The sequence below is a fragment of the Nerophis ophidion genome, linkage group LG26, assembly GCF_033978795.1.
Source record: "Nerophis ophidion isolate RoL-2023_Sa linkage group LG26, RoL_Noph_v1.0, whole genome shotgun sequence".
Lineage (NCBI taxonomy): Eukaryota > Metazoa > Chordata > Actinopteri > Syngnathiformes > Syngnathidae > Nerophis > Nerophis ophidion.
Genome location: NC_084636.1, coordinates 12205102 through 12231876, shown reverse-complemented (window position 1 = coordinate 12231876; position 26775 = coordinate 12205102). Strand labels below are relative to the sequence as shown.

Genomic DNA, 26775 nt, shown 5'->3' with positions numbered 1-26775 from the left:
ACCGTTCTACCATCAAAACATTCCTCTTAATCGGGACAAAAAAACGAACTGGAAAAATTCCCGGTTTTCACAAAATTCCAGGAATTCCGTAATACCATTTCTCAATTCATTCAACATCTTACTACGTCAAAATTTCACGACCGATTTGAAAAACTCCAACCCAAACCATTTCAACTTATTGAGACTATTCAAGTTTTATTTTATTTATTTATTTAAATATTTATTTTTTACTATTTTCAAAACAATTCCGGCTTTTCCCGAAATTCCTAATTTTTTCTTCAAAGTTCCACACTTCCCACATTTTTAATCTGATTCAAACCATTCCAACTTCAAAATATTCAGCATGTTCAGGAATTGTGTGTTCTACTTCAACAATTAAAAAAAAAAAAATTCCCGAAATTCCAGGAATTTCATAATACCATTTCTCAATTCAACATGTTACTACTTCTGTCAGGCTTGGACTATGACTTGGATTGTTTCTACGATGCAAAGGAAAATTGGAACGAGCCAGGTGAGAATGTGAGTACATTTTTATTTATTAAACACTATAACTAACAAAAAGGCAAACAAATGGCGCGCACAATGGCGGAGAACAAACTTGACTACTGAAAACAAATGACTAGCACAAAGGCATGACTATGAAAGAAAGAATCAAAAGACATTAAGTGTGGCATAAAACAAACCAAAAACTTACGTGGCATGGACAGAAATAATAAATAGCATAGCATGGCATGAAGCAGTTGAGGAGTAAGAAGCTTAAATAATAGCTATGATAATTATTAATAGGTGTGAGAACTGAGGACAGGGGGGTGACTTGAAGACAAGGTGGAAACTAATGAGTCGCTATGGAAATAAGAAAAACAAGGAAGTGCAGAAACAAGAACTCAATGTCCAAAAAAACCACGCCGAACATGACCAAAACAAAACATGAATCCCATGGGCGTGACAACTTCAACATTTGTCGACCGATTTGAAAAATTCCAACACCAACCATTTCAAGGCATTTAGACAATTCAATTTTTTATTTGTATTTTTTTTTTTTTTTTTTACCATTTTTAAAACAATTCTTGCTTGTCCCGAAATTCCAAATCTTTTCTGAAATTCCCATTGAAATCAATGGGAAATTCTTCAAAGTTCCACAATCCCCACATTTTTTTTATTTGATTCAAACCTTTACAACTTCAAAATATTCAGCATGTTCAGGAATTGTGTGCTATACTTCAACAATTATTTTTAAAAAATCCAACACCAACCAATTTAGCTCATTCAGGACATTCATGCTCCTAATCATTTTCACACAAAAAATCCAGATTCCACAAAATTCCCAAATTTCCAGGAAGTTCCCATTGAAACGAATGAGACATTTTTCCAAGTTACACAATTTGCAGATTTTTCAAACTATTCAAACCACTCATTTCACTCGTCCTGGACATTCAAACTAACACTTTCCCAAGTTCCAAAGCAACTTCTGGTTTCTCTGGACATTCAAACTACCATTTTTCCACGTTTAACAAATTTCCAGGAATTCCCGTTTTTTGGTAACCTATTTCCACCCTTCTTAAGTTTGACTACTCCTTTCACATTTTTCAACCCATTTCAACCGTTCCACCGTCAAAACATTCCTCATATTCAGGACAAAACCAAGTTGGTTAGGGAAGTAGAAAAATTCCTGTTTTTTCCAAAATTCCAGGAATTTCTCAATTAAAAAATGTTACTAATTAAACATTTTTTGCCCAATTTAAACAATTCCAACACCAACCAATTTAGCTCATTCAGGACATTCATGCTCCTAATAATAATAAAAAATAAAAATTCCCCAAAATTCCCAAATTTCCAGGAAGTTCCCATTGAAACGAATGAGACATTTTTCCAAGTTGCACAATTCCCACATTTTGTAAACTATTCAAACCACACATTTCACTCGTTCTGGACATTCAAACTAACACCTTCCCAAGTTCCAAACAAAATTCCTGTTTCTCTGGACATTCAAATTACCATTTTTCCATGTTCAACAAATTTCCAGGAATTTCCGTTTTTTGGTAACCTATTTCCACCCTTCTTAAGTTTGACTACTCCTTTCACATTTTTCAACCCATTTCTACCGTTCCACCGTCAAAACACTCATCATATTCAAGACAAAAACCAAAGTTGGTTTAGGAACTAGACAAATTCCCAGTTTTCCCCAATCTCCAGGAATTTCTCAATTAAAAACTGTTACTAATAAACATTTTTGACCTGATTTAAACAATTCCAAAACCAACCAATTCAGCTCATTCAGGACATTCATGCTCCTAATCATTTTTTTTTTTAAATCCCGCTTTTCCCAAAATTCCCACATTTCCAGGAAGTTTCCATTGAAATGAATGAGACATTTTTCCAAGTTGCACAATTCGCACATTTTTCAACCTATTCAAACAACACATTTCACTCATCCTGGACATTCAAACTAACACTTTCCCGAGTTCTAAACCAAATTCCGGTTTCTCTGGACATTCAAACTACCATTTTTCCACGTTCAAAAAATTTCCAGGAATTCCCGTTTTTTTGGTAACCTATTTCCACCCTATTTCTTTCACATTTTTCAACCCATTTCAACCGTTCCACCGTCAAAACACTTCTCATATTCAGGACAAAAACCAAGTTTGTTAAGGAACTAGAAAAATTCCCGGTTTTCCCGAAACTCCAGGAATCTTTCAATTAAAAATTGTTAGTAATTCAACAATTTTGGCCTGATTTAAACAATTCCAACACCAACCATTCAGGACATTCATGCTCCTAATCATAATTTTTTTTTTTTTTTAAATCCAGATTACCAAAAATTCCCAAATCTCCAGGAAGTTCCCATTGAAATGAATGGGACATTTTTCCAAGTTACACAATGCGCACATTTTTCAACCTATTCAAACCGTTCCAACATCAACACATTCCACTTTCCCAAGTTCTAAACCAAATCCCGGTCTCCCTGGACATTCAAACTACCATTTTTCCACGTTCAACAAATTTCCAGGAATTCCCATTTTTTGGTAACCTATTTCCACCCTTCTTAAGTTCGACTACTCCTTTCACATTTTTCAACCCATTTCTACCGTTCCAACGTCAGAACATTCCTCATAATCAGGACAAAAACCAAGTAGGTTAGGGAAGTAGAAAAATTCCCGTTTTTTCCAAAATTCCAGGAATTTCTCAATTAAAAACTGTTACTAATTCAAAAAATTTTTGCCTGATATGAACAATTCCAACACAACCAATTTAGCTCATTCAGGACATTCATGCTCCTAATAATTTTCACACAAAAAATCCAGATTCCCCAAAAATCCCAAATTTCCAGGAAGTTTCCATTGAAATGAATGAGACATTTTTCCAAGTTGCACAATTCGCACATTTTTCAACCTATTCAAACAACACATTTCACTCGTCCTGGACATTCAAACTAACACTTTCGCGAGTTCTAAACCAAATTCCAGTTTCTCTGGACATTCAAACTACCATTTCTCCACGTTCAAAAAATTTCCAGGAATTCCCGTTTTTTGGGTAACCTATTTCCACCCTATTTCTTTCACATTTTTCAACCCATTTCAACCGTTCCACCGTCAAAACACTTCTCATATTCAGGACAAAAACCAAGTTTGTTAAGGAACTAGAAAAATTCCCGGTTTTCCCAAAACTCCAGGAATCTTTCAATTAAAAATTGTTACTAATTCAACAATTTTGGCCTGATTTAAACAATTCCAACACCAACCAATTCAGCTCATTCAGGACATTCATGCTCCTAATAATTTTCCAAAAAAAGATCCAGATTCGCCAAAATCCCCAAATTTCCAGGAATCTCCCATCAAAAATGAATGGTACATTTTTCCAAGTTGCACAATTCTCACATTTTTCAACTTATTCATACCATTCCAACATCAACACATTTCACTCGTCCTGGACATTCAAACTAATACTTTTCTAAGTTCAAAACAAAATTCCTGTTTCTCTGGACAATCAAACTTCCATTTTCCCATGTTCAACAAATTTCCAGGAATTTACGTTTTTTGGTAACCTATTTCCACCCTTCTTAAGTTCGACTACTCCTTTCACATTTTTCAACCCATTTCTACCGTTCCAACGTCAGAACATTCCTCATAATCAGGACAAAAACCAAGTAGGTTAGGGAAGTAGAAAATTTCCCGGTTTTTCCAAAATTCCAGGAATTTCTTAATTAAAAACTGTTACTAATTCAACATTTTTTGCCTGATTTAAACAATTCCAATACCAACCTCCTTATCATTTTTTTTTTAAAATCCTGATTCCCCAAAATTCCCAAATTTCCAAGAAGTTCCCTTTTGAAATGAATGGGACATTTTTCCAAGTTGCACAATTCCCACCTTTTTCAACCTATTCAAACCGTTCGAACATCAACACATTCCACTCATCTTGGATTTTCAAACTAACACTTCGCCAAGTTCCAAACCAAATCCGGGTTTCCCTGGACATTCAAACTCTTCAACATTCAAACTATTCTTACATTCATGCTACATTCACTCAGCATTTCAGTTTAACCTCAGCATTGGAGCATTCACACGCAATTCCTTCAGGAATTACCTCATCTTGTTATAATTTGAAATTTTGACATGGAATTGTTGCTGTTTTTGACTTTTGATACTCTTTCTGGGTTTTTTTGTACAGTCTTACCTGCTTTCCAGGTGACTAAAATCCAGCAAGTTGAACTCTCGGTTGTCCTGGGAGTGGTAGATGGTGTCCACATCCTAGAGGGGGGACATTAGCCAGGAGTCCGCAGGGATCTCGTGCAAGGTTGGAAAAAAGCACTTGAAGCTCTTACCCACTGCACTTCCTCCTTGCAGCTGATGCCATTATAGTCGCACAAGGCGGCGTACGTCTCCGAAAAGCCTCCTGAGGGCGGCAACAAATGTTTCGTGCTGGTGAACAAAGAACATCTGGGAGTGCGAGCGACTGTATCCGACAAATGTGAGTACAACGTTCACTTGGATGTACAAACCCCAAAAACCGGTGAAGTTGGCACGTTGTGTAAATCGTGAATAGAAACAGAATACAATGACTTGCAAATCCTTGTCAACCCATATTCAATTGAATAGACTGCAAATACAAGATATTTAATGTTCGAACTGGAAAATATTATTTTCTGCAAATATTAGCTCATTTGGAGTTTGATGCCTGCAACATGTTTAAAAAAAGCTGGCACAAGTCGCAAAAAAAGACTGAGAAGGTTAAGGAACATCCCACTGGTGAAGAGGCTAGTTAGGAACAGGTGGGTGCCATGATTGGGTATAAAATGTGACGGTTAGCTGGCATCGTGGAGTGGGTTCGTTCTCTCAAGGATGCAGTCGGATTTGGACACAGCGTGATGATTTATTTACACTAAAAAAAACAGACTAAGAACAGAAACACTTGCACAAGGAACTAAAGGCAAAAACGAACAAAACTAGCATGGGAGCTAGAAGAACTAAAAGCGCTAGCATGAGAGCTAGGGAACAAAAAAAAGGAGCATAGCGTGAAAGCTAGCAAGTACAAGAAATCGTTTTTTTTTACCACAATTGGGAAACAGCGTCGTCACCTGTTGCACGGAACAGAAACTTTGATGCGAGGATGAGTAACGGAAAAGGCAGGCTTAAATAAGGGGAGTAATTACAAAGCAGGTGCGTGTAAAAAAAAACAGAGGCAGGTGACACTAATACGTAACTATGACAACAGAACAAAACAGGAAGTGCCACCAGGAACTAAGGAAGTCAAATAGAAACAAAACAGAACCAAAACCCCGAATATGACATGATCCAAGCAGCGGATCATGTCATAAAAGCAGCTTCCATGGATTGCTCAGTCATTCACAAACAGAGAATGGAGCGAGGGTCACCACTTTGTGAACAAATGCGTGAGCAAATTGTCGAACAGTTTAAGAACAACATTTCTCAACGGGCTATTGCAAGGAATTTAAGGATTTTACCATCTACGGTCTGTAATATCATCAAAAGGTTCAGAGAGTCTGGAGAAATCCCTGCACGTAAGCGTTGAAATTACGGACCTTCGATCCCTCAGGCGGTACTGCATCAAAAAGCAACATCAGTGTTTCAAGGATCTCACCACATGGGCTCAGTAACACTTCAGAAAACCACTGTCAGTAACTACAGTTCGGCACTAGATCTGTATCATCATCAGCCGTTGTCAGTCCACTGCTGGACGAAAGCCTCAGCATGTTTCTGCCATTTGGCGTACTTTTCATGCTGGTTATTGGCCTACACCTTCCACGCTGGCTTGGTGCGGGTTGGAAGGGGTATTTTATTTCAGAGATCCTTCTCCTAGACTAATTGCCTTTCTGGGCTGTTGAACTTAGTCTGTCCTGTTTGTTGTCCGCGCCCCATTTACCCAGGGACCCGATCAGCTTTATGGCGCTGACCGCCCGCCAGTCACAAGAGAAGGTGCAAACAGTTCTTTGTGTGCATTTTATAGACGTTAGTTGGGACTCACTAACCCCACACACAACCTCCCATCTCATGCCTGGATGTAGTTTAACGTCATACCCAGACACAGATCTGTAAGTGCAAGTTAAAACTCTAATATGTAAAGTAAAACTCATTAATCAACAACACCCAGAAACGCAGCTGGCTTCGCTGGGCCCGAGTTCATCTAAAATGGACTGATGCAAAGTGGGAAAGTGTTCTGTGGTCTGGCGAGTCCACATTTCAAATTGTTTTTGGAAACTGTGGACGTCGTGTCCTCCGAACCAAAGAGGAAAAGAATCATCCGGATTGTTCAGGGCGCAAAGTTCAAAAGCCAGCATCTGTGATGGTATGGGTTTGTATTAGTGCCCAAGGCATGGGTAACCTACACATCTGTGAAGGCACCATTAATGCTGAAAGGTACATACAGGTTTTGGAGCAACATATGCTGTCATCCAAGCAACGTTATCATGGACGCCCCTGCTTATTTCAACAAGACAATGCCAAGCCACCTGTTACAACAGTGTGGCTTTGTAGTAAAAGAGTGCGGGTACTAGACTGGCCTGCCTGTAGTCTAGACCTGTCTCCCATTGAAAATGTGTGGCGCATTATGAAGCCTAAAATACCACAACAAAGACTCCGGACTGTTGAACAACTTAAGCTGTACATCAAGCAAGAATGGGAAAGAATTCCACCTGAAAAGCTTAAAAAATTGCTCTCCTCAGTTCCCAAACGTTTACTGAGTGTTGTTAAACGGAAAGGCCATGTAACACAGTGGTAAAAATGCCCCTGTGCCCACTTTTTTGCAATATTTTACTGCCATTAAATTCTAAGTTAATGATTACTTGCAACAACAAAAAAATAAGTTTCTCAGTTGGAACATTAAATATCTTGTTTTTGCAGTCTCTTCCATTGAATGTAAGTTGAAAATGATTTGCAAATCATTGTATTCTGTTTTTATTTACCATTTATACAACGGGCCAACTTCACTGGTTTTGGGTTTTGTTCATTTTCAACAATATGAGAGACCTCTAGACATGAAACAACATCCTTTAGTTAACTTAACACTCTTTTAATCCAATATAGTAATGCTCCCTGAGGTTGAGCCAATCAGTGGCCACGATACTGAACTGCGTGCTCTGATTGTTTTGGTCTATACTACTCTGGTAATTATATTGGTATGCTCAAATTAGGACTAAACAATTGTAGAACATATTTTAAGAACTCAAAAGGGACGGAAAAAAATACCTTTTTGTCTAAATTGCTGGCAACATTAGTGAGTACAAATATATGGTGATGGTAAGGGTCTGCATGAGTGCTGGGGAGTTGTGGTTCATGAAGGCAATTCTCAAGCAGAGCATGATCTACAAGCTGTCCACTTTCTACTATAAATGATCAATTTCTAAAAGAACCTTGATTTGTTGTTCAAACTTTTCGATGTCCGTACACATGCTTTGGTGTACGGACGTTTCATCCACCCATCGTGTGCCTGCAGCACAGCCATTTTGTGGCCGGCAGCACATCCATTGTGGGCGGGCTTATCGATCTCACTGTGCTAATTGCTACTCTGCATACTTTTTTTCTTTTTTTTTTTCTATTTTCGCTAGCTTAATATGAGTCCAAAGAAAGCGCTGAACAAGCAATGTGAGGTTTGAAACATTCAGGAAATATCCACAGCGTTGTCGACACCGCTTCCTCCCTTCCCCGTTCTTCTGCTGCACCCAAAGAATATCAACTAACAAGGTAAAGTGAATATAATTTTTTATTCCTTTCCATTGTCGCGACCCGGCTGTTAAAGTTAGGACGATTTGTTATTTTAAACTTAGAGCACCACAGGGCTAGTGACAGTGTGTGTCAGCAGGGTGGATGAAAACGAGGACAGTTCAGCTAGTTGTTTTGACTTTGTTATTAAATAGAAATTCGATGCATCACCCCTTTATTTTTGTTTGATACACAGTATAGTATAGCGCTTAATTTTGTGTTCCAATGGTACCGAATTGTACTGACATATGAACTTTTGTCCAGGCTGGAACCCATTATTCACATTTACCTTGTTTCTCATAAAGAAATTTGCTTCAATGTACAAACTTTTTCCATTTACAAACCCTTTTCCAAACGAGGTTTCCGCTGTACTGTCAGAAAAAATTAAATTAAATTAATTCACCCTCTAATGCAGTGTTTCTCAAACTGTAGTGGTACGCAGGCTCCATCTAGTGGTACGACAAAGAATAACATTATTAAAGTATAATGTTTTATTTTCCTATATTCAAAACACAGTGTCACTGTTCAAACTGTGCGGAAAAAAAAATATTGTTTTTAATGAATACTTAGGCCTACTACGCTACTGTATTCAAATGGTTGGAGAGCCAAGTGTTTTCTAAGGTGTGACTTGGTGAGAAAAGTTTGCCAATCGCTGCTCTGGTGTGCTTTTATGTTTTAAGTTTCTCTTACCGCAGGCCCGCTGGGTTTCCACCGAGGTCTCCGAACTGGGCGAGTACTTCCTGCTGCCCTCGGAAAGGTCACTGTCCGAGTGGCAGATGGACGGGCTGCGGAAGGTAAGGAGAAAAAACGCACGGGTGAGGAAGTGAACTGCGGACGCTTTCTCTCGCAGCGCCGCTGGCGACACGTACGCGAACACCGAGTTGTTGAAGATCCGCGAGAGGGCGTAGTTGATGTGGCTGACCACGTGGTTGAGGTGGTCACGGGACTCGAACCTCAGGGAGCAGCTGGACTTGTCTGTGTCGATGACGACCTGTGCGGAACACGCAACATACATACATGATGCCCGTGATGTGTATTTATGGTCTTTCATCCTCGTCGGGCACTGCGGCTGGATCAAACGACACGTCAAAAACGTTTTCCTGAACCAAAAGTTGCTTTATTACAAGCGAATGTCCTTATACATGACTGCAGTACCTAGAGGAGGTCAAGTCAAAAATAAATAAGGGCCCTCCTAACTTGGAGAAGCCAAATCACCAGTTTTATATTCCTCCTTCCTGTATCTGTGTGTGTGTGTGTGTGTGTGCTAAGTCAGGAGAGCACATCCTGACCCTAAAAGGAGATGTCCGTGTGTAAGTGTTTTCAGGGTATAAAATATAAAAATTCAGTGTAAAAATATTCGGTGTAAGAAAATTCAGTTTGTTAAAATTGATTGTGGAAGAAATTACATGTGTAAAAAATTATTGTTAAAAAAATCAGGGTATAAAAATTCAGTGTAAAAGTATTCAGTGTATGAAAATTCAGTGTGTTAAAATTTATTGAAAAAAATTAAATGTGTAAAATATTATTGTAAAAAACAAAATCAGGGTATAAAAATTCAGTGTACAAATATTTGCTGTATGAAAATTCAGTGTGTTAAAATTTATTGTAAAAAAAATTAAATGGTTTAAAAATTATTGTTAAAAAAACGGTACAAAATTCAGTGTAAAAATGTTCAGTGCATGAAAATTCAGTGTGTTAAAATGTATTGTAAAAAAATTCAATCTGTAAAAAATTATCGTCTAAAAAAACAGATATAAAAATTCGGTGTATGAAAATTCAGTGTGTTAAAATGTATTGTAAAAAAATTGAATGTGTAAGAAAACTTTGTAAAAAAAAAAAATCAGGGCATAACAATTCAGTGTATGAAAATTCAGTGAGTTAAAATTTATTGTAAAACAAATTAAATGTGTAAAAAATTATTGTAAAAAAAATCGGGGTATAAAAATTAAGTGTAAAAATATTCAGTGTATGAAAATTCAGTGTGTTGAAATTTATTGTAAAAAAAAATTAAATGTGTTAAAAATGATTGTAAAAAAAATCACGGTATAAAATTTCAGTTTAAAAATATTGGTGTATGAAAATTCAGTGTGTTGAAATTTATTGTAAAAAAAAAAGTCAATGTGTAAGAAATTGTAAAGAAAATGAGGGTATAAAAATTCAGTATAAAAATATTTGGTGTATGAAAATTCAGTGTGTCAAAATTAATTGTAAAAAAAATTAAATTGGTTAAAAATTATTGTTAAAAAAACAGGGTATAAAATTCAGTGTAAAAATATTCAGTGTAAGAAAATTCAGTGTTTTAAAATGTATTGTAAAAAAAATTAAATCTGTAAAAAATAATTGTCTAGAAAAACGGATATGAAAATTCAGTGTTAAAATTTATTGAAAAAAATTTAATGTGTAAAAAATTTTAGTAAAAAAAAATCAGTGTAGAAAAATTCAGTGTAAAAATGTTCAGTGTATGAAAATTCAGTGTGTTCAAATTTATTGTAAAAGAAATTAAATGTGTAAAAAATTATTGTAAAAAAATCGGGGTATAAAAATTCAGTGTAAAAATATTCAGTGTGTTAAATTTTTTTGTAAAAAAAATGTAATGTGTTAATTATTGTAAAAAAAAAAGCAGGGGATAAAAATATTGGTGTATGAAAATTCAGTGTTTTAAAATTTATTGTAAAAAAATTAAATGTGTAAGAAATTATTGTAAAAAAAAATGAGGGTATAAAAATTCAGTGTAAAAATATTCGGTGTATGAAAATTCAGTGTAAAAATGTATTGTAAAAAAAAATTCTGATTAAATATTCAAGTGAATAATGACAGGTTGTATGATTATTAAGACTCAAGGTGGGAGTTTAATGAAGGGGCGGGCCTTGCATGCATCCAATGTCTAATAATAATAATAATAATAATAATAAAGTACCTGGTGTTCAGGATGAGAATTCAAAGCTCGGATCTCCAGGAAGTTAAACGATGACTCCACCTGTCACCAAACTTGAGGTTATATTCCAGCAAGGAAGGACGGAGAAAAAAAAAAGGGTTCAAAGCGTAGAAAAAGTTAACCTTGGCAGGAATCTTGGGTGCCAGGAAGTAGAGACGCCAGGTGGCGAGCACCTGTGGAGAAACATTCATAAACCCAATTTGCTCTTCAATTAGAAAGAAAACAGGTCTTTGGGTGCTTATTATAGGAGAGGATCAGTACAACATAGCAGTGTTTTTCAACCTTTTTTGAGCCAAGGCACATTTTTTTCATTAAAAATAAAATCCGGAGGCACACCACCAGCAGAAAAGATTAAAAAAATGAAACTCCACCAGGTTGTCCTGCCTTATTTTGTAGTGCTTTAGTTCCTGTCTTGCGTTGTTAATTTGGTGACCCTTCCTGTTTTGTTGGTGTTCTCCTGCAGCAGCGTCACGCCTTCCTTTGAGTTCTACCGCCCGCACCTGCTTTGATTTCGCAATCAAGACTAAGTTGTGCGTACGCTATCCTTCTTTGTGGGGACATTGTTGATTGTCGTGTCATGTACGGGATATACTTTGTGGACGCGGTCCCTGCTCAACACGCTGTAAGTTTTTGCTGTCGTCCAGCATTCTGTTTTTGTTTACTTTGTAGCCAGTTCCGTTTTACTGTCGTTTTACATAGCCATCCCTATGCTTCAAAGGCCTACTGAAAGGAGATTTTCTTATTCAAACGGGGATAGCAGGTCCATTCTATGTGTCATACTTGATCATTTTGCGATATTGCCATATTTTTGCTGAAAGGATTTAGTAGAGAACATCGAAGATAAAGTTAGCAACATTTGGTGCTGATAAAAAAGCCTTGCCTGTACCGAAAGTAGCAGACAATATGCGGGTGACGTCACGGGTTGCGGAGCTCCTCACATCTGTACATTGTTTACAATCATGGCCACCAGCAGCGAGAGCGATTCGGACCGAGAAAGCGACGATTTCCCCATTAATTTGAGCGAGGATGAAAGATTCGTGGATGAGGAAAGCAACAGTGAAGCAATAAGAGAAAAAAAAAAAGCGGTGGGGGTGGCAGGACCACTCGGCCAGGCCCAATCGCAACAATGGATAGAGCCGTACCGCTTTGAACCCGACACTGACGGTGACGGTCAGGAGGACGCTGCTGATATTGATGCTGGAGTAGCACACGACATAGATCGCCTTCAGAATACAGAATGGTAAAATGTTATTTATTTTTCGAAATAATGGTAAAATGTTATTTATTTTTCGAAATGATCGCTGCATAATATACTGTACTTTGTGTGTGTGGTCCAATCCAACTGTGTTCGCTTGACATCTCTGTTCCAAAGTAAAGCTTGACTGTCTTCTTTCGGGAATGTAAACAATGAAACACCGACTGTGTTTGTGTTGCTAAAGCCGGCCGCAATACACCGCTTCCCACCTACAGCTTTCTTCTTTGATGTCTCTATTGTTTCATACCGAGACGTTTTCAGCAGGATTTTTCGGCGCAAAATTTAAATTTGCACTTTAGTAAGTTAATCCGGCCGTATTGGCATGTGTTGCAATGTTAATATTTCATCATTGATATATAAACTATCAGACTGTGTGGTCGGTAGTAGTGGGTTTCAGTAGGCCTTTAAGTGCCTTTTCCTAGCGGGACTTGCCTTTTGTTCATTTTTGGTTAACCGTTACATACCTTTTACATACAAAAAAAAAAGGTTGAAAAACACTGCACTAGACAACGGCACATTATTATAATTATTGATTTGCAAAAATAATATGTTTTGGACCAATTAGGTGAAGTTGCATTATTTCCCAAGGCACACCAGACAATATCTCACGGCACACTAGTGTGTCTTGCGCTGTTAATTTGGTGACCCTTCCTGTTTTGTTGGTGTTCTCGTCACGCCTGCCTTTGAGTTCTATCGCCTGCACCTGCTTTTTTTCGCAATCGAGACTATTTAAGTTGTGCGTACGCTATCCTTCTTTGTGGGGACACTGATTGTCATGTCATGTACTGATGTACTTTGTGGACGCCGTCTGCTCCACACGTCGTAAGTCTTTGCTGTCGTCCAGCATTCTCTATATGTTTACTATGTAGCCGGGTCAGTTTTACTTTTCTTTTTGCATAGCCATCCCTATGCTTCAGTGCCTATTCCTAGCGGGACTTCCCTTTTGTTGTATTTTTGGTTTAAGCGTTACATACCTTTTACATACCAAAAAAGGGTTGAAAAACACTGCACTAGACAACGGCACATTATTATAATTATTGATTAGCAAAAAAATATTTTTGGACCAATTAGGTCAGGGGTGTCAAACACAAATACAGAGTGGGCCAAAATTTAAGACTGAACAAAGCCGCGGGCCAAGGTTGAACAAATGAACCTTTTAATAGGGACCCAAACAAGTTTTGCAATGAATATTGAACAAGCAAGGCTTATATAGGGCAGCACGGTGGGACAGGGGTTAGTGCGTCTGCCTCACAATACGAAGGTCCTGAGTAATCCTGGGTTCAATTCCGGGCTTGGGAACTTTCTGTGTGGAGTTTGCATGTTCTCCCTGTGACTATGTGGGTTCCCTCTGGGTACTCGGGCTTCCTCCCATGGAACAGGCAGAGCTTACATAACATAATAGTGCAAAATCAACTTTCAAAAAACAGACGAAAAAACATCAGTGGTATATTAAATGAAACGTAATTAAAAAAATGAATGCCTCTTTTCTATTTGCAGCCTTCTGAGGTAAATATCAACATTAACTTTTTCCGCAGGCTAATACATTCAAAAATAAAATAAAAATTAGGTGGGCGGGGTTTGGTGGTAGCGGGGGGTGTATTTTGTAGCATTCCGGAAGAGTTAGTGCTGCAAGGGGTTCTGGGTATTTGTTCTGTTGTGTTTATGTTGTGTTACGGTGCGGGTGTTCTCCCGATTATGTGTTTTGTCATTCTTGTTTGGTGTGGGTTCACAGTGTGGCGCATATTTGTAACAATGTTAAAGTTGTTTATACGGCCACCCTCAGTGTGACCTGTATGGCTGTTGACCAAGTATGTGTGTGTGAAAGCCGCATATATTATATGACTTGGCCAACACACTGTTTATATGGAGGAAAAGAGGAAGTGACGGCATGTTTAGAGGACAGTGCCTTTAAGGCACGCTAACAATATTGTTGTCCGGGTGGAAATCGGGAGAATGGTTGCCCATGGAGATTTTTAGGAAGGGCACTAAACTTCGGGAGTCTCCCGGGAAAATCGGGAGGGTTGGCTAGTATGAGTATTAGCGGTGAATGTGGTGTTACCGGCGGGCCAGCTCTACTGTTAATTTGATATTGACTCAAGGGCCAAATGAAATTAGAAGGCGGATTTGGCCCGCGGGCCAGAGTTTGACACCCATGAATTAGGTGAAATTGCTTAATTTCCCACGACACACCAGACAATATCTCACGGTACACTAATGTGCCGTGGCACAGTGGTTGAAAAACACTGCAATATACCAGACAATAACAATGGCTCCCCTCTTTCTTTCTTTCCATGTTCACGTATTGATCGTGCTAAAAGCCCTCTGGGTCGAAGGATGTGTTGCCTGTCCTTGGTACAGTCAGGCGGAAAAAGTGCGGTCTGCAGTGTTGTTTGCATTATTATGAGAGCAAATGTGCTTCACAGATTTTTTTTTTTTTACACTGAGTACCACCTCAGGAGTTTTTTCCTGCCATCATAATTAAGTTATGAGTTTCGGGGCCCCTGGACGAGTATCTGTGTGGGTAGATATCTACATATATCCATATTTAAAAGTTATTTATTTTGTTCCATAGTCATATTTGAAATAGCTAATGTTCCATCTGGTACTCTGTTTATCTTTTCCCCTTCTCCTGACCGATACAGCGATACTCCTTCTTCCTATCTCTTTCTGGCTCCAGCTGAGGAAGACGATAGATAAGTGTATTCGCTCTGTAGGGGAGGGCGAGTGCCGTAGGGAAAAAGGCAAGACTTCCGTAGTATTGTCAGATCAACTTGGGCGATGCGATTTGAAGGTGTTGTTCATAGTACTATAATACACCGCATGGTGCAACCTGGACACATCATCAGTGATTCTCCCGGGGTCATAGGGTGTTTCGGGTCTTAATCAGACACCCTCACCCGGGCGACCCAGCCGAGGATGATCAGTCCCTCGACTTGTGTCCAGGTAGCGCACTACGCCACGCATCCCCCCTCCTCAACCAGAGCCAACGTGAAGCCTTTTCAGACGCTTCCAAGATGTTTTTTTATGGCTCTTCGCCTGTGCAGTCCACAAATTCCAAGGAGCCCCAGGACACGGTGTAAGGACTTGCCTGCAAAACCCCTGCAGCCCACCTCAATAGGCTCGCAGCGGGCCTTCCACCCGTTCCTCCGGCAGTCAGCCACAAGATCTGCATATTTCGCCCTCTTCCTTTCCTGAGCTTCCTCCATTCTGTCCTCCCAGGGGACAGTTAGCTCAAGGAGCACCACCTGCTTGCTGGTTCCAGACATCAATACCATGTCTGGCCGTAGTGTTGTGGTTGCAATGATGTCTGAGAATCGCAACTGCCTTCCTAGATCAACCGAGAGCTGCCAGGCCCTTGCTGTTGTTAGCAGGCCACCCTGGGTCTTCTTGGAGGGTTGAGGTTTCTCTCCTGCTCGGACAAAGGCAATTGTGCTCTTAGTTGGGTGTTGCCGCTTACTGGTGTTGATGCCAGTGCAGAGCCTCTTCCACCTCGGCGCGAACCTCCTCTTGGACCAACTTTCTCCTTTCCTTTCCTCTGGCTCTGCTGTAGCTTTGTTTGGTGTTGCTACCCAGCCCAGCCCGACCAGTAGCTACGGTTCCCACCACGTTGCTGTGCCACTAACCTCGCCTGTGCCCGCTCCACTGCATCCTGGGCACGCCACTTCCTTCCTGTTCTGACCTCCACACCTGCTGACGATACTTTACCATCAGCAGAATCTCTGTAGAGCAGGACTTCTCTGGCCCTGGAAACCTTGAACTCCTCTGCCAGACTACTGAAAGGAAGCTGCAGCTTGGTGTTGTGCCCAAACAAAACAAAGCAATGCTGCTTAGGCTCCGTGGCAGACCCAGCCACCTGCGCAGGGACGAGCTTATCTTCCTCTCGAATCCCTCCATGATGGTCATTGGGAATTCGTACATCAGCAGCGGCCAGAGGATACGAGGCAGGATGCCATGCTGATATATCCAGGCTTTGAACTAGAGTTGTCTCTCCAAAGCTTTGGGATAAAATGTCAAAATGCCTATTTTGTCTGGGATTCATTTAAAATCAGCTTATGTGTCATCAAAAGAACCTGGGGGTGACCAGCAGCTTAAATTCCCAGCAAGAGGAACATCTGGTCCAAACGCAACAGTTCCTGTACCCCATTCATTGCCGCCTTGATTTTTAGTGTCCCTGCAGGTGTAATACACCCAATTAGTTTCCCTTTTTTACGATTAACCACTTAACAAGTCAGAGTATTAATATGTAAATTATTTATTCTGTGAATGTTCCAAATTGCATCTATTTATTCTTCAACTTCTTCTTCTCCAGATTTTGGCACGTTCTTCCTTCCACATTTTTCACCCGATTCAAACTGTTCAGCCTATTCGAGAATCGCGAGCTTTCCCTTGATAATTACCAAAAATTCCAAGATTTCCCAGAATTCCAGGTTTTTCGGGACATGTTTTCCCCATTCAAAATGAATTGGCCATTTTTAAAACTTCCACCATTTTCAAATTTTTCAACCGATTCAACCCATTCCACCTTCAACATATTCCACCATCCTGGAAATTTAAAAAACTTTGTTTCTAAGTTTATAAAAAAATTCCAGGATTTTACCAGAACTCCTGGTTTTTCCAAGCCCTATTTCCACCCTCTTTTCTGGCGACTACTCCTTTCACATTTTTCAACATATTTCAACCGTTCTACCATCCAAACAATGCTCTTAATCAGGACAAAAAACGAACTGGAAAAATTCACGTATTTCAGAAAATTCCAGGAATTCTGTAATACTATTTCTCAATTCAATATGTTACTACGTCAACATTTCACGACCGATTTGAAAAATTCCAAAACAAACCATCTCAACTCATTCAGACAATTCATTTTTTTATTTATTCATTATTTTTTTTACCATTTTCAAAAACATTCCAGCTTTTCCCGAAATTCCCAATCTTTTCTGGAATTCCCATTGAAATCAATGGGACATTCTTCAAAATTCCACAATTCCCACATTTTTTATTTGAGTCAAACCTTTTACAACTTCAAAATTTTCAGCATTTTCAGGAATTGTGTGATATACTTCAACAATTCTTTAAAAATGTTTCCTGGATTTCCCGAAATTCCAGGAATTCCGTAATACCATTTCTAAATTCAAAATGTTACTACATGAACATTTCACGACCGATTTGAAAAATTCCAAAACCAACCATTTCAACTCATTCAAACAATAATTTTCCAAAATTTTTTTTATACCTTTTTCCAAAAAATTCCCGCTTTTCCCGAAATTCCCATTTTTTTCCGAAATCCCCATTAAAATCAATGGGACATTCTTAAAAGTTCCACAATTCCCAATTTTTTTTTTTTTTGAGTCAAACCTTTACAACTTCAACATTTTCAGCACGTTCAGGAATTGTGTGCTACACTTCAACAATTATTTTTTTTTTAAATTCCCTGATTTCCCGAAATTCCAGGAATTCCGTAATACCATTCCTCAATTAAACATGTTACAACGTCAACATTTCACGACTGATTTGAAAAATTCCAACGGCAACCATTTCAACTCATTCAGACCATTCAATTTTTATTTCTTTTTACCTTTTTCAAAAAAAGTCCCACTTTTCCCGAAATTCCCATTTTTTTCCAACATTCCTATTGAAGTCAATGGGAATTTTTCAAAGTCCCACAATTCCCATATTTTTTATTTGATTCAAACCATTCCAATTTCAAAATATTCAGCCCGTTCAGGAATTGTGTGCTCTACTTCAACATTCCTACAAAAAATTCCCAGAATTCCAGGTGTTCCAGGACATTTTTCCCACATTCAAAATGAATTGACCATTTTTCAAACTTCCAACATTTCCACATTTTTCAACCTATTCAACCCATTTCACCTTCAACACATTCCACCATTCTGGAAATTCAAACTTCCCCTTTTCCTAGTTCAAAAAGATTCCAGGATTTTCCAGAACACCCTAATTCAACCCTTTTCTCTGGCGACTACTCCTTCCACATTTTTTCAACCCACTTCAAATGTTCCACCGTCAAAACATTCCTCATAATCAGGACAAAAAAACAAAAGTTGTTTTTTGAACTGGAAAAATTCCCGGCTTTCCCGAAATACCAGGAATTCCGTAATACCATTTCTCAACTCAACATGTTACTACTTCAACGTTCCTCGACCGAGTTGAAAAATTCCAACGCCAATCATTTCAACTTATTTAGACCATTCAAGTGTTTTACCATTTTCAAAAAAAACTTTCGCTTTTCCCGGAATTCCCAATTTTTTCTCAAATTCCCGTTGAAATCAATGGGATATTCTTCAAAGTTCCACAATTCCTACATTTTCACCTGATTCAAACCATTCCAATTTCTATATATTCATTCTCTTTTGAAATGATGTGCTCTACTTAACAATTCTAAACAAAATTCCCGGATTTATCATAATTAAAAAAAAAAAGTTTTTGTATTTTCCCCTTTCAAAATAAATTCGCCATTTTTCAAACTTCCACATCCCCCACATTCTTCAACCCATTCAAACCAATCCACCTTCAAAACATTGGACATTCAAACTACTATTTTTCCACATTCCACACATTTCCAGGAATTCCCGTTTTTTTGATAACCTATTTCCACCCTTCTTAAGTTTGACTACTCCTTTCACATTTTTCAACTCCTTTCAACCGTTCCACCGTCAAAACACTCCTCGCATTCCGGCCAAAAACCAAGTTGGTTAAGGAATCAGAAAAATTCCCGGTTGTACCGAAACTCCAGGAATTTCTCAATTAAAACTCTTACTAATTCAAAATTTTTTGACCGATTTAAACAATTCCATCACCAACCAATTCAGCTCATTCAGGACATTCATGCTCGTTTAAAGCGTTCCAAAAAAAAAAAAAATCCCGATTTTCAAAAATTCCCAAATTTCCAGGAAGTCCCCATTGAAATGAATAGGACATTTTTCCAAGTTGCACAATTCCCACATTTTTCAACCTTTTCAAACCGTTCCAACATCAACACATTTTACTCGTCCTGGACCTTCAAACTAACATTTTCCCAAGTTCCAAACAAAATCCCGGTTTCCCTGGAAATTCAAAGTCTTCAACATTCAAACCATTCCAACATTCAAACCATTTCAACATTCAAACTATTTCAGCGTTCAAATAATTTCAACATTTAAACCAGTTCTAAATCCATCATACATTCCATTAGCATTTCAGTTCAGCGTCAACTCTTCTGTCAGGAGTTTGTTTGTGTTTTAGTTTTTCCTCTGTGTGTGTAGTACTTCCTGTCTTTAGTTCCTGTCAGCGCTCTTATTTTGTCTGTTTCCTGTCTTTCTCCCTGAGTGCTGTGTCCCCTCAGCCGCGGCTGATTGACACCAGGTGTGGCCAGGTGCCAATCAGCCCGCTCCTATTTAGACCTGTCTTCCCATCCAGTCGGGGCTGGATTATTGTATTGTTGTGATGCTCCTGTCGTGTCATTGCAACGTAGCGGTAAGCTATGTATTTTGGTAGCAGTTTGTAGCTTACTGTCTTTTGTTCCCTGCTTTCAGTTTGTCTTTATATAACATGTAACGACTTCTGTTTTCCTGCTCACTACCCGCTAGCTTCCACGCTAGGCCCTTTTGTTTTTGCTAGCTTCCACGCCAAATTCTTCCCCCTTACACCCCCCCCAACCCCCCATTTACTTCCGGGGTCATGATTAATACAGACGTTTTGTTAACGCTATATTATAAAAACATAACGCTATATTATAAAAATACAGACGTTTTGTTAACGCTATATTATTAAAAAAAATAAAAAACAATTTACAAACACAAGCTATGGCAGGGGTCGGGAACCTTTTTGGCTAAGAGAGCCAAAAAGCCAAATATTTTAAAATGTATTTCCGTAAGAGCCATATAATATTTTTTTTTATACTGAACAAAACTAAACGCATGGATTTTTAAGTAAGACCAACATTTCTAGAGTATAACAGGTCTCTTATTCTTTGTAATAACATTGTTATTCTCGAGCTAACTGTGGAGGGGGCGTGACCTGCTGGCCTGCAGCGAACTGGGGTGTGCCAGGACGGGCTTTGAAATCAGCGACAGGTGCGTAGACAGCCCACCTGGGCCTTGTTATGTAATCACCTGTCGCTCTGTTACAAGCAGCAGCCAGGAGGAGAGACGAGGTTGGGGCTGGAGCCAGAGCGCGAGCGAAAACGAAAGAGAAAAATACAATTGCCGGAAAGCAACTGAGAGACTTATTGAAAAATAAAACAATATTGTAACCCTGAAACAGGCTCTCATGTCGGTTTTGGTGGTCTGACGAACCTCAGGAGGGCAATCCCCATACTAACCAAGAATAAATAAATAACTTCTAACCATTAACGCAAATTCTTGGATAGTTTCAGTAGAAAACGGATGGATGGATTAAAAATGCATGAGAATGTTTTGTATTTTGAACATTATTTTTAACACTGTAATTACAAGTGGAATTAATCATTATTTATCATATTAAGCAATGTCAGCTAAGATTTATCCGAGAGCCAGATGCAGTCATCAAAAGAGCCACATCTGGCTCGCGAGCCATAGGTTCCCTACCAATGAGCTATGGGATGACGCATTTACTTCCGGGGTCACGTTTCCTCTTATGTCATCCCATAGCTTGTGTTTGTAAATTGTTTTTTAATTTTTTTTATAATATAGCGTTAACAAAACGTCTGTATTTTTATAATATAGCATTATTTTTTTTATAATATAGCGTTAAAAAAACGTCTGTATTGATCATGACCCCGGAATTAAATGGGGGGGGGCGGAGTTTTTTTTGTAGGGAGAAGAAATTTGGCGTGACAGCTCCTTTTGTTTTCTTGCTCCCATGCTAGCTCTTTTAGTTTGTTATCCGCCTCGTGCCTGCATTTTTTTTGTACCCTTTTGGTTTTGTTCTTGTTTTAGTATTTAAAAATTAAGTCATGTTTTCCTGTTCAATGCCTGCCTCTTTATCTGCATCTTGGGGTTCGTCACCAACTAACTCTGACATCTTCAACAGTCAAACCATTCCATCATTCAAACTATTCTTCCTTCAGGAATTCCCTCTTCTAGTTACTAGTTTTCTTTTAACTTTTTTGAATATAGGCTATTTTTTTAATATAGGCTATTCAACTTTCCCACTAATAACACATTTTACAAGACCACATTGAACACATTCAGTTACTCAGTAATTAATACTTACTAAAAATAATGTTTAATACTGTATTTTCCGGACCATAGGGCGCACTAGTTAGGTCTATTTTAGGGATGCACCGATTAACCGGTAACCGAATATATTCGGCCGAATATGGCAAAAAAGCCACATGCGGCCTTCGGTGGAATGAGTATTTATAAATGCAAGGCCGAATAGTGGCGTGTGACGCAATGACGCAATTTTTTGACGCGGCGACGCAATCAACCAACGTGCAGTGACGCGGTGACGTTGTAACCAGGCGCTTTCGGAAAAATGTCAGCAGTGTGGAGATATTTTTAAGTGTTGGAAAGTGACAAAAGTATTGCAGTTTGCAACGAATGTTCAGCCAAACTGTCTCGAAGAGGTGCCTCGTGGCCGACGTCTTTGAGAGGACGAATAAGTTTGCGACTGACAGTACCAAAGCAAACGGAATTTCAAAGAAGGTAATGGACTTTATGGCTTTGGATGATCAACCGTTTAGTGTTGTGGAGGACATTGGCTTTCGGAGACTCATGGAGCACATTGAGCCCCGTTACACGAAACCAAGCAGACGGTATTTCTCTGATGTGTGCTCTTTACATTGTGTGTGTGCTGTTTACATTATTAGCCTGGTGTGTAGGCTACCTGTATAAGTGTATGAGGTTATAAGCATACACTTAATTGAGATTTACTTGAGCCTTCTGTTTACATTATTAGTCTATCTACTGTGGCTACGCAGACTTTTGCCAAAAGGACAATAATTCATTTGTTGTGGGTTTATCCACTTTAATGCACTTTATTATTTTTTTTGGAATGCATGTTTTGTTTTAAGGCCTAATATAAATGAAAAACTTTGTGCTTTTTTTGAAAAGCAAAGGCTACTGGAATATTTAAAAAAAAAGTCAATATTCAATAAAATTGTACTTTATTTACATCTACATGCTGCCGCTAGGTGACATCATACGCAAATACGGTGTTAGCTTTCACTGTTATGCTGATGACACCCAACTCTACATGCCCCTAAAGCTGACCAACACGCCGGATTGTAGTCAGCTGGAGGCGTGTCTTAATGAAATTAAACAATGGATGTCCGCTAACTTTTTGCAACTCAATGCCAAAAAAACGGAAATGCTGATTATCGGTCCTGCTAGACACCGAACTCTATTTAATAATACAACTCTAACATTTGACAACCAAACAATTAAACAAGGCGACACGGTAAAGAATCTGGGTATTATCTTCGACCCAACTCTCTCCTTTGAGGCACACATTAAAAGCGTTACTAAAACGGCCTTCTTTCATCTCCGTAATATCGCTAAAATTCGCTCCATTCTGTCCACTAAGGACGCTGAGATCATTATCCATGTGTTTGTTACGTCTCGCCTCGACTACTGTAACGTATTATTTTCGGGTCTCCCCATGTCTAGCATTAAAAGATTACAGTTGGTACAAAATGCGGCTGCTAGACTTTTGACAAGAACAAGAAAGTTTGATCACATTACGCCTGTACTGGCTCACTTGCACTGGCTTCCTGTGCACTTAAGATGTGACTTTAAGGTTTTACTACTTACGTATAAAATACTACACGGTCTAGCTCCATCCTATCTTGCCGATTGTATTGTACCATATGTCCCGGCAAGAAATCTGCGTTCAAAGGATTCCGGCTTGTTAGTGATTCCCAAAGCCCAAAAAAAGTCTGCGGGCTATAGAGCGTTTTCCGTTCGGGCTCCAGTACTCTGGAATGCCCTCCCGGTAACAGTTCGAGATGCCACCTCAGTAGAAGCATTTAAGTCTCACCTTAAAACTCATTTGTATACTGTAGCCTTTAAATAGACTCCCTTTTTAGACCAGTTGATCTGCTGTTTCTTTTCTTTTTCTTCTATGTCCCACTCTCCCCTGTGGAGGGGGTCCGGTCCGATCCGGTGGCCATGTACTGCTTGCCTGTGTATCGGCTGGGGACATCTCTGCGCTGCTGATCCGCCTCGACATCTCTGCGCTGCTGATCCGCCTCCGCTTGGGATGGTTTCCTGCTGGCTCCGCTGTGAACGGGACTCTCGCTGCTGAGTTGGACCCGCTTTGGACTGGACTCTCGCGACTGTGTTGGATCCATTGTGGATTGAACTTTCACAGTATCATGTTAGACCCGCTCGACATCCATTGCTTTCCTCCTCTCTAAGGTTCTCATAATCATTATTGTCACAGACGTCCCACTGGATCATTATTGTCACCGATGTCCCACTGGGTGTGAGTTTTCCTTGCCCTTATGTGGGCCTACCGAGGATGTCGTGGTGGTTTGTGCAGCCCTTTGAGACACTAGTGATTTAGGGCTATATAAGTAAACATTGATTGATTGATTGATTGATTGATTTAAAAACATGTCTAAAATGTATTGTAGGCTATTTATGCAATATAAAATAAAATTGTGAAAAACTGCAGTCATTATTCGGTATTCAGTATTCGGCCTTCGGCCAAACGTTTAAATTTTATTCGGCTTCGGCCACAAATTTTCATTTCGGTGCATCCCTAGTCTATTTTCATACAAAAGGGGCACCAAGAGAGATTGCTATCTATTGCGACAGAGCACCACTGTTAAGTATTGATGAGGTCTATTCTGATATAAGAAAAACTGAATTTTTATTTTATTTTTATTTTTTTTTAGCTTTTTTATACTGCCGCTTACACACAGGAAAACAGAAACAAACTCAAAATAAGGCACGACGACCTGGTGGAGTTTCATTTTTTTATGTTTTCTCCTGGTCAAGTGCCTCCGGATTGAATGAAAAAAATGCGCCTTGCCTCAAAAAAGGTTGAAAAGCACTGCATTACAGTAATGAGTCGGGAGGTAAAGTGAAGAGTAAGTACATCCATTATTACCACCACGACTAGAGCACATATCGTAACCTTTCGACTCAACCGACTTCGCGCTTCCAATCCGCCCACCCGATGTTCTCGTGGCGTTTGAGCGCGACACTGAAACGCTTTCGTCTGATCGAACTCAAAGTTCTGGCACAGGAGCACAGCAGGGGCGGCAGAACGTCACTTTTTTATATTTTTTTGGGAGAAGAAGCAGTATATGCTTTGGAGAGAGATATTTTGGGAGAATTTCTCTCATCTACATCAAAGTGTGGAAGAATCAAAGAAAAAAAAAAAAATTGTAAATAACAGGATGAATCACCAACACATCCGTGGAGCAAAAAGCTGCCAAAGGCGAGACCCGCTGGACTGGGGTTGAAAGCCCGTTGGCTCATGGGGGTTAGCGGCAAGGTATTAACACCAAAACTGACTTGACTTTGCCGTCCAACTGGAGGTAGTCGAAATCTAATAAGTAATAGCTGTGATAGGTGCACATGTTCTCTTATCCGCCCAGCCTCCGGTCCAAGTTCATAGAGAGCAAGCTGTCAGGCTTGCCACTGACAGTTTGTTTGTGTTTTAGTTTTTCCTCTGTGTGTGTTTAGTATTTCCTGTTTTTTCCCCCTGTGCGCTGTTTCTCCTCAGCTGCGGCTGATTGGCACCTGGCCACACCTGCTGTCAATCAGCCCGCTCCTATTTGTACCTGCTTTTGTCCTCCAGTTAGGGCTGGATTATTGTCTTTTCGATGTCGCTCCTGTCGTGTCGTGCCGTGTTTTGTATTTGCAGCGTAGCGGTAAGCTTTATCCGTTAGATGTTTGTAGCTTACTGTTCTTTGTTCCCTGCTTCCAGTTTGTTTTGTACTACGCATTACGACTTCTGTTTTCCTGCTCGCTACCCGCTACCCTTTTTGTTTTTGCTAGCTTCCATGTTAAGGTCCTTGGTTATTTCTCTAGCTCCCATGCTAGCTCTCTTAGTTTGTTATCCGCCTTGTGCGCACTTTTGTTTGTACCCCTTTGGTTTGTTCTTGTTCTAATATTTTAATTAAATCATGTGTGGGGATTCACGGTGGCAGAGGGGTTAGTGCGTCAGCCTCACAATACGAAGGTCCTGCAGTCCTGGGTTCAAATCCAGGCTTGGGATCTTTCTGTGTGGAGTTTGCATGTTCTCCCCGTGAATGTGTGGGTTCCCTCCGGGTACTCCGGCTTCCTCCCACTTCCAAAGACATGCACCTGGGGATAGGTTGATTGGCAACACTAAATTGGCCCTAGTGTGTCAATGTGAGTGTGAATGTTGTCTGTCTATCTGTGTTGGCCCTGCAATGAGGTGGTGACTTGTCCAGGGTGTAGCCCGCCTTCCGCCCGATTGTAGCTGAGATAGGCGCCAGCGCCCCCCGTGACCCCGAAAGAGAATAAGCGGTAGGAAATGGATGGATGGATGGATGTTTTCCTGTTCAATGCCTGCCTCCTCCTCTGCATCTTGGGGTTTGTCACCAGCTAACTCTGACACAGGCTGATTGAATCTACATAACTGGCACGGGTTCACTCTCTGGGAAAAAAAAAAAAAAGAGGAGCTCTTGCGTCCGTGCCCCACATTCGAGGATGAAAGAGCCCCGAAATGAAGCGCTGTGAACCGCTAACCCCCCTCCACTGCTGCCTCCATGGGCTGACGGTCCTCCAGGAACCCAGAAAACCTCCCTCTCATAATGTGTGACTTATTTCCCAGACTATAGAGCGGCATTCTTTATGTATTGTTTCAGTTTCAAAAACTCACCAAAACTTTATCGTGGAGTTATTGAGTCACTTTAGCTCAGGGGTGTCAAACTCAAATACAGAGTGGGCCAAAATGTCAAACTGAACAAAGCCGAGGGCCAAGGTTGAACAAAATAACATTTTAATAAGGACCCAGACAAGTTTTGCATTAAATATTGAACAAGCAAGGCTTAAATAACTTTACAGTGACATGCAAAATGGAGTTTCACATAATAATAATTAAAAAACATCAATGGCATATCAAATAAAATTTAAATAAACATTGAATGCCTCTTTTCTATTTGTGTCCTTCTGAGGTAAATATCAAAATAAACTTTTTCCACATACTAATAATAAATTTGAAAATGAAATAATAATGAAAGAATCAAACATTCAAGCCTTGAAGTAGCAAGAGAGGTGGTAGCGGGGGGGTTATATTGTAGCGTCCCGGAAGAGTTAGTGCTGGCTGCAAGGGGTTCTGGGTATTTGTTCTCTTGTGTTTATGTTGTGTTACGGTGCGGATGTTCTCCCGAAATACGTTAGTCATTCTTGTTTGGTGTGGGTTCACATTGTGGCGCTTATTTGTAACTTTAACAGTGTTAAAGTTGTCTA

The 26775-nt window shown here is 39.5% G+C and overlaps 1 protein-coding gene across 1 annotated transcript in view; it reads right to left on the bottom strand.

Annotated features, from left to right (window-relative positions):
- LOC133543538 (capping protein, Arp2/3 and myosin-I linker protein 3-like) overlaps positions 1–26775 on the bottom strand; it is a 111678-nt gene that overhangs the window by 69735 nt on the left and 15168 nt on the right. Inside the window, 6 exon segments of the mRNA XM_061888151.1 lie at positions 4675–4748; positions 4823–4893; positions 8907–9001; positions 9086–9207; positions 11134–11193; positions 11274–11324. Coding sequence (XP_061744135.1) covers positions 4675–4748; positions 4823–4893; positions 8907–9001; positions 9086–9207; positions 11134–11193; positions 11274–11324 — 473 coding nt within the window.